The sequence below is a fragment of the Camellia sinensis genome, chromosome 13 (assembly GCF_055761805.1).
Source record: "Camellia sinensis isolate YWXY chromosome 13, ASM5576180v1, whole genome shotgun sequence".
In the NCBI taxonomy this organism is placed as follows: domain Eukaryota; kingdom Viridiplantae; phylum Streptophyta; class Magnoliopsida; order Ericales; family Theaceae; genus Camellia; species Camellia sinensis.
The window spans coordinates 104,963,299-104,972,344 of record NC_138973.1 but is presented as its reverse complement, the minus strand read 5'-3'; the positions used below and the strand labels follow the sequence as shown (position 1 = coordinate 104,972,344).

At 40.3% G+C, this 9,046-nt stretch overlaps 1 protein-coding gene and 1 pseudogene across 2 annotated transcripts in view; both read right to left on the bottom strand.

The window, feature by feature from the left end:
• Positions 1 to 1,858: 1,858 nt before the first annotated feature.
• The window catches only part of LOC114279321 (Tesmin/TSO1-like CXC domain-containing protein), a 53,191-nt gene continuing 46,003 nt past the window's right edge, over positions 1,859 to 9,046 (bottom strand). The window contains exon 8 of the mRNA XM_028221542.2: positions 1,859 to 2,436. Coding sequence (XP_028077343.2) covers positions 2,207 to 2,436 — 230 coding nt within the window. The 3' untranslated portion in view covers positions 1,859 to 2,206. The remainder of the gene's footprint in view (positions 2,437 to 9,046) is intronic.
• On the bottom strand, positions 6,603 to 8,143 carry LOC114262590 (soluble inorganic pyrophosphatase 6, chloroplastic pseudogene; annotated as a pseudogene). Its single transcript, XR_014349366.1, has one exon. The product of XR_014349366.1 is annotated as a soluble inorganic pyrophosphatase 6, chloroplastic pseudogene (transcript).

Sequence of the window (9,046 nt, the reverse complement as noted above, 5' to 3'; positions counted from 1 at the left end):
ATTCTGCCATTGTCTTGAGTGTTGCTTTCTTTAGAACAATACGGTATTCACAATTGGAAAACCTTAGTACCAGCTCTTCCTCTCCTTCTCCTATATTTTTCACATTGTTTTTCAATGGGGCTAACAACCCTTAGATTTACATATATATAAATATAGGTAAACCCTAATAGGATAGGAGAGGGGACTGGGTCTAAACAATAATTATTGGGCCCTCCCATTAAGGAACCCAAATTACTCAAAACAAGCCTTACACCTCCATGCCACATACTTATAATAAAACCACTAAGATGAACCATGGCCCAAAAACTTTATGAATCACAAAATTAATTTGGGCTCATACCAGTCAGTTTGTCTGAATCACTTTCAACCCATTTTTCACAAATCAAAATAAAACATAGTTAATGGTAGCCCAATTAAGAATAAATTCTTACAAATCACACTTGGTGTGAGTTGCAATTTCTTATATCGAAAGCACCACGTCAACAACACTACATAATATTATGAGATTATCTAATAATTTCTATTCAAAACATATCTTTATAATCAATACTATCTCTCTAATATTTTTCTATCAAATAAAAATTAAAAAAAAATTAAATTATAAAGTGTCCCCTCTATCTTAATTTCTTGGCTCTGCCGTTAACAACCACTAATACAATAACTAGGACATTAGTTTCAAGGATACATATGCAAAACAATTTTTGAAAAAAAAAAAATTGTAAATTTTTTTTGTTGTTGGAAATTTTTTTTTGTTGAAACAACGGAGCATAAGAATATGAAACACCTACCTCTCAAAATAATTATTTCAATAAATGAAACCAAGCAATTTGCTTACAACCTTAATGACAACAGAATTATGACTTTAACAAATCAAACAAAGCAAAACACAAGATTGGCGCCCGATGCAAGCGATCCTAAACTTTTTGTCAATACTTACTTCCCATGTAACCTGAAGAATTTAGCAGCCACCATTGTCTCAAGATTTCAAACATTAATCAACAATGTTTAATTCAATGCATTTATGAATAGAGAAAATGTTCACCGTAGATTTGTCAAATTGAATGTTTTCTTTGCTATAAGACGAATTTGATTAAGCTATCACTATGTCCTTTGTAAAAATAAATGACATTTTACTACATAAAATCATGGCTATACTGACAATTTATTTGTAGTTATTCTTTTCCTACAGCTGTCAAATGGAACTAGCAAATCAGTTCAATATGAAAAATAAAATTGAAAGATGAGAACCAAGACTGTAAAACCCTACTGCCAAAAACAAAAAGGACATCATACATAATGGCCTTGTTTAATTAACAGGATTAATAGTGAAAGGATTAATAATTTCATAAATTAATGTAAGATTAGTTATCCAATTAAATTAATGAGATAACCACTTATTATGTATTCATTTTGTTTTGTTTTTGTCCTTTATTTATTTATTTTTTAATGATCCTCAACCAATATTAAAAATTTGCTAATTTTATCTGATTGAATGACCGCCGTACATGTAATCTGGTTAATAAAATTTATGATCAAATATGGGATTATGAGTTCATGAACTTACAATCCCAATCCTATGCTATAATCCTATTACTCAAACATGCCCTATAAGTATGAAATTATGAATGACAAGAACACAAATTTCTCACCAGTATATAAAGAAGGGTATAGAACATTTTGTTTACAGAGAATTGATCAGTATCCAAAGGAAAGCAAACAAATAAGTGTTCTGAGATATAAAAGGGTGTGTAACATCTCATCTAAGAGAAATGATCAGCATCCAAACAAAAGCATAAAAACAAAAAATAATAATAATAATAAAAAAATCGAGACCACTCCAAATTACTCTTGCAAGGAATTCTAGAAATTGCTCTTTATTTCTCAATGATGTAAATAGATAAATGGTCGACCTAGAATTCAGCGATACAAGCTAAAATGATCATTAACTCATTGACATCTAACAATATATTGAGCACTTTTATGACTCCACATTCTACACAACTGTTAAAAAGAACTGTACTTGAGGCCCGAAAATTGACAAAAATATATGTTAAAAACTCATGTAAGAAATGGATCAGACCCTGGTCAGCTCTAATGAGCGGGCTCAATATAATCTTGCTGCTGCATCGAAGGCAAGCCAACAATGGCCTAATGTTACAGAGAAGCAGTAGCATTCCTGTGGATGAATCTTCCTTACTAAATCTTTCTATGTCTCTTTCTCAGTCTTTGATTTTACATCCCCGTTTTCTGTGGATGTAATCTTTGAAAGCAGGTCATTATTTGAAGCAGTAGTTGAAGGAACGGAAGATTTTGCAACACCGTTGCTAAAGGGTTCCTGTTGATTCCTGGTTTCTGTTCTGGCATTTACGGCACCAACGTTTATTGGATCTTTTACACCTCCCGACTCGGCTCTGGCCAATGAAGAACACTTTGTTTCTGTTATGTGCAAAGGATGATCATTTTTAGTTATTGGAATATACAAAAGAACTAATAATGTGACAAGTAACTGGATTCAGCTCCTCTACAATCAGAAAGTCTCAAACTGATCGTGTATCTAAATGAAGGATGCCACATCATGTTACAAACTGATAATCATATCACTGAAGAAATCGTGCATGCAACATTGAAGTGCCTTTCCCCATACACAATCATGTCCAAATTTTCATGGTGGTGGTAGGTAGTTACACGGTCATGGGTATAACTCAACACCAAAGCTAGCTATTAAGGTGAAGGTGTCCTCACACTTATAAACTGTATATTACTTCTGTGCCTAGGTGATGTGGAACTTCCCTGCACCTCCGTCACACAGTGTGTTCGCTGGCAACACCTGCAGCGTGCAAGTTAGGGACACACACCCTACCCATTCCTGCTACTTTGGCTCTGATACCATGTGACACAGTTTTGGATAAAACTCAACTCCAAAAGCTATTTGTTAAAATAAGAGTGGCCTCATGCTTATATAATGCATTTTACTTTTGTACTTAGGTGATGTGGTAGTGACATCTTGGAGCAATAGAAACTTTCCAATTGCAGAGAAGCCATTGCCAGTCATGTACCAAGTACTATTATAGAAGACGTGACTGCTAATAGGGGAACAATCATATAAAACATAAACTTCAGTAATAAATCAAATTGAGTGATTCTAACATTCTAAGTCTGACCTATCTCCCCCGTTCAAACAGCCAAAAATATTTGACAGACGATGGTTTCAAGGGAAAATTAAAATGTCAAATCTAAAATTATATAAATTTCGGGCATGTTTTCTCTAACAGATATATCGATAAAATATTCTTGATAACAAATAATAATTTTTTTTCTGTTCAAGAGATGGCGAGAGGGGAATTTGTGCAAAAAACAATGGGCCGACCTAAATGCAACGCGGGCCCTCGTGCTCGACCGAACGACCAGACTATTGTGTAGGCCAAAGAATTGGACTGAGCTATCTTGTAAGTTTGGGCCATGTGCTGGGTTGTGCCCACGCTTCGGTAATGGCCCGGGCTAAGTCAAGATTGAGTTCGCTATCTAGGACCGAGCTGAAGATATTGGCCGAGCTAACATGCGGAAGGCTGCTAAGATGACGAGCAAAAGGGTTGACCGAGCTATGAAAGAACAACCACAAATCGACCTGAGAACGGAAAGCCCTGAAGGGCTCAACCAAGTTGTGAAATCAGCTAGAGAGACTGACCTAGGTTAGCTCAGTATAAGAACAGTCAGAGTTATTATGGTTGAGGATACCAGAAGTGAAATTGTGCTAGAAGTGATGGCTCGGTAAGACCACTCCAAGTGGCCTAATGGAGTAAGGAGAGCAATCTACTCAAAGTATGCGTCAATACCGTTTGACAGTTTGGCCAATGCTCTTTGGCAGTATTGATGTACACACATGTAAGGAAAAGAGATGGCCGTACAGTACAGCCACACATCCAGCAAAGGACAACAAAAGTAGTTCGTGCACAACCATGGAAAGAAAGGCAGCGGCCTAGATAAAGTGCACGACTTCACTCAGGAAAGGGTAAGCAAACTTGCACTATTCACTCTCTCTACTCTTATCTCTCAAGGGTGCTAACTTGACCGTCTGAGGGATTTTCCGGCAAAACACCTGCCAGCTAGCTCACCTTCATTGTATCTTAGGAAGCGAGACCCTGTTCAGAGCAATAAGAAGCTTGGACGGAAGGAGTACGGACGTGTCGAATATTTCTCGCCCGTACACACGTGTTAGGAAAAGAGAGGGCAATACAACCATGCGTCCAGCAAAGGACAACAGAAGTAGTGCGCGCACAACCTTGGAAAGAAAGGCAGCGGCCTAGATAAGGCGCACGACTTCACTCAGGGAAGGGTTAAGCAAACTTGCACTATTCATTCTCGCTACTCTCTATATCTGAAGGAGCTAGTTTGACCATCGGAGGAGTTTTCCGGCAAAACACCCGCCGAGTAGCTCACCTTTATTGTGTTTCAAGAAGCAAGACGCCGTTCAGAGCAATCTGAAGCTTGGGCGCAAGGTGTACAGACGTGTCGAATATTTCTTGCCCGTACAATTGGCGCCATCAATGGGAAACCGACAAACAAAACCTTGTCATCCAAACTTTTCTGATCAACTTCAATGGCAAACAACGATGACCTTCTGATGTCCACAGTCGATGGAGTAACACCTGCGTCCGTTAAGAGGCACGAAGACTTGCCCTCTATACTGCCGATGGCAGGTCTGGAGACTTCCACACTTGGGCTGCCTAGAGATGTGCAAGATAAATGCACAAGGAGCCCAGAGCATTCGTTGAACCCTGAAGGGTGCAGGCGACAGAGAGGGTCACATATTCAACTGCTAGAGAGTAGATTGAGGAACCAGGACGCCATTATCCAAAGGATGGCGGCGGAGATGGATGCCATCAAGCCACAGCTAAAAGGAAAGGGTGTCGCTAGAATGGAAAACCACAGTAAGGGCGCCTGATCTCGTTGCTCGGCGACCAAAGGAAGCGAGTGACGCTTGCACTCTTTGTAAGTAGGAGCTACAGAACCGGCGGCTCCATGTCAAGGGTAGAGAAGTCTTATACTCAATATAGCAGTTACCTCCCATCACGCCCGTCGACGACGTCCAAACATTCATACTCCTCTTGTTCAAAGGACTTAAGGGATGTCTAGGCGGAGAAGGCACAACGGACGGAAGCCCAAAGGGTGCCGGTGTTGCAGAGATTGGCCCCTCGATCTCTTGGTAGCAAAAAGATCGTAAAGCCACCACCACGTGTTATGGTGCACGTGCTTGCAAACAGAGACTTGGCGAGACTAAGCGCCACCCCTTTTTCCCTGAGATCGAGAACATGCCCCTTCACGCCCGCTTCTACCAGCCAAAGTTCAAACTCTATGACGGGAAGACTGATCCGTACGTGCACATCAACCACTATCGCCACGTCATGGTTGGGCACAGATGGAATGATGCCTTGATGTGCCTTATTTTCCTATCAAGTCTGTGCGAGTTGGGCCTGAAATGGTTGGAGAGGTTGTCAGAGGAAAGCATCAAGATGTGACAACAGCTAGCGGAAGTGTTTGTCACCAGATTTAAGACAAACACGAAAACACCAAAGGAAGTTGACCACCTTTTGGGAGTAAAGACGGAGCAAGGCAATTTGCTAAAGGCATACAATGCTCGATATTGGGAAACCTTCAACGAGATCCATGAGTAACCTAAAAACTTGGCAATCACCCAATACAAGTGTGGTTTACCAGTCAGATAAAGACTGAGGGCCTCGTTTACAATGAATCAACTCACAACGATGAAGGTGTTGATGCAAAGAAACAACGAACACATAAGAGTTGAAGATGACGCGACCACAACTACTGTGAAGCAATGTTTCAAAAATCGGATCGGTGAGCGAATCGGAAAAGTAATCGGGTTTACGGGTCATCGATTCAACCGTCGGGTTGAAACAGAATCGAACCGTGACGGCATAAATATATTAAAATTATATTCAAATAAAAATATAAGTAATAAAATTATAAATTAAAAAAAATATATTAAATTATCTTAAATATTTTTCCTAATATTTTTTTACTAAAAATATAATAATATATTTTAAAATATTATTAATTTTAATTTTGAAAGAGGAAACCAAATATTTAATATTCCCTCTTGTTAAAACCTACCATCACCTACTACACCTACCACCACCTACTACCACCTACTACACACCTACCACTACCACCTACTACCACCTACTCCACTACATCTCCTATATAAGGAGCCCCTCACCATTTGTTATATACAACAAACAATCAATCAATAATACATCAATAGATACATTATTCTCTGTATTTCTCTCTTTATACATTGAATTTTAGATGGTATCAGAGCGAGATTGAGAACTTAGTAATTCCGCTTCACCGGCGGGCGGCAGCCTCGCCTTGGCCGCCCGCCGGACCTCTACACATACATTCACTCCGCTGCCACAAATTATTTGATCTTCTTGTTGCTGCTGCTAACAAATTCCATGGCAGAACTTCACCTTCAAGATCAGAGCATCATCACCATCATCCATCTTGAACAACCCCGGGTCGGACCTCCGATCTCACTCCAGCAGAGTTCCGCCGCAATTATCCAACGGAGGTTTTGCGTCCGCAGGATTGTTTGATCGAACGGATCAGAATTGCTCAACCTGTGTTTTATGCTCTCAAGGTCATCACAGAAACTAATGAATCTTGGGCTAGGCTTGTCAAGAGATCTATTCCTGCAGGGGAGCTGTCACTTGTGTAAATGACTCCCTGCAAGTACAATAATCCTCTGCTTTGTTGCCAAGACCAAACTTGTTAGCAGGTTTTCCATCAGGGATCTTGTAGTCTCTGAACCAGTCCCTAATTGCAGTAAGAGTGCCCGGGAAATGCTTCTCAACATCATCAACATCGTTAACAAGTGAATGGCTGTCACCAATCTCAACCACATCAACTGGATCATTATCTCCAAGTGCCTCCTCAACATCAGAGTTTGCCGATAATGGGTCTTCCCACGTTTGTGGAAGCAATCCATAATTCCAATTAATATTATATGGATAGAATCGAAGTTTTCCTTCTTGGTATTCGGCTTTATTGGAGTGAATGGCTCATCAGTAGCAACCTCCATCTTTGCACTTGTTTCTTTGGGTATTTCAACAATAAAATTGAAAACACCATCACCCAAGAGTAACGGTATATCATGCCAGGGAGAAACCTTTTTGCTGGAATTGTCGAGGAAGAAGACTCGGAAGTCTAGGGTTTGAGGTTGGCCTTCTTCTTTGATGTGAATCTCAGGCTTGTAAAGAGCAGTGCAAGTGAAGGACCTCCTCTTAGGAACCAATCTGCTGTTGTTATTGGTGTTGAAGCAGAGACTTAGGCCGTTGGATCTTCGCAATGGACCTCTGAACAGTAAAGCAATGGTGATGGTGTTGGTTGAGGCTACTGTGGCTATCACTCTAGTGGCCCCCTTGGTCTTGGACTCTCTCTCTCTCTCTCTCCTATCATACACAGATAAACACATTGCTTTTACTTTTTTTTTAAATACCCACTCATCATATAATAATCTTCCACCACCCACTCATCATCTCTCTTCTCTCTCCTCTCTCTCCCGAGTGTGATCTTGGTGCTAAACAGTGTTGTGCAAATTGAGCTGTTCAACACCTCTTTACAGGCTGTGCATGATGTGGGTTGGAAAAGGTAAAAGCTATATAACCTTTATATATAGTTACATATATATTTTGGTTTGATTTCTGCTTTGCCAAATTGCCAACCTAGTTTGGGACTTGAAAATCTATTAGAAAATTCGCTATCCCATGACCCCAGACTGATTATTATGCTCTCTACTTTCACCTTCTCTCTCTCCACTTTATCACGTGAGTTTGTCCCTCTCTCTCCTCTGTTTGATTTCAAAATCAATTATTTTTATTTATTTTTTCCAAATCACTTTTAATCTTTTTTTAAATACCCACTCTCCAATAATATATCTTTTGCAGGGGCACTAACCCCAACTTTATTTTGAAACAATCACACTGATGTTTTTCATATAATCCATCTCCAAATATTTTTTATCTATTTCTTTATCCCTTGTTTTCTTTCATTTTATTTTTATTCTTAAAAAAAACACCACCAAAACACCACCAAAACAAAAAAAAAAAAAAAAAAAAAAAAAAAAAATCCATTCCAACTCGGTTTTCTTTCCACAAACTTATCCTTTCTTCATGCCGGGGATCAACCCCGTTCACAATTTTACACCAAAAAAAAAAAAAAAAAAAAAAAAAAAAACACACACACAAAAAAAAAAAAAAACAACAAACCAACCCACAAACACCCACCCACAGGCGGGATTTTTTCCTTATCCCTTCTCTACTCTGCCGCCGGTCTCTTCTTCTTGCCTCCGTCCTGCGCGGCCCTTGACGGTGTTGCCTCCGTGTTTCCCACGCCACCGAGCACGTTCACTCCCCGCTGCTCTTCCACTGCAGCATATGGCGGATCTCCAAATCGGAACATCACGGTGGCCTTCCGCTTCAGCTCCTTGTTTTCCGCTTTTAGCACACATATCTCTACTCGCGCATCCTATACATGCGTTGGAGCAGAGCCAGTTGGGCGTTTAACTGTTGTACCTCATTTGTCCTACTCTGAAGCCGGTGCGACAAGTTTGTGACTGCCGTCATCGTCTCCACACATGACTTCAGTGTATACTGATTGGCCTCAATATCCGTTTGCACTGCCATTTTTTGCTCCACCGACCGCATCGGAAAGTTCAACGGAGCAAAACCAGAGGTGTTTGGTTGAGGTTCACGGGCCACTGCACCAGTTATCTCTCTTGTGGACTCGTTGAGGTCGGGAAAGAGTGTGAGCAGACCACGGGAAGAAGAGACCATGTTCTGGGTAGCTGAACGGGAAGAAGAGGCCATGTTATGGGTTGCTGAGTGTTTCAGATTGGTTACAGAGTATTTCAAAATGAAAATGTTCAGCGGTTTCAGACTGGTTTGCACAGCCTCCACCTCAACCTTGGTTTAAATAGCCAGGGCAGACACGCGCATCGCGCGCCACTTGATGCCAGACGACAAAA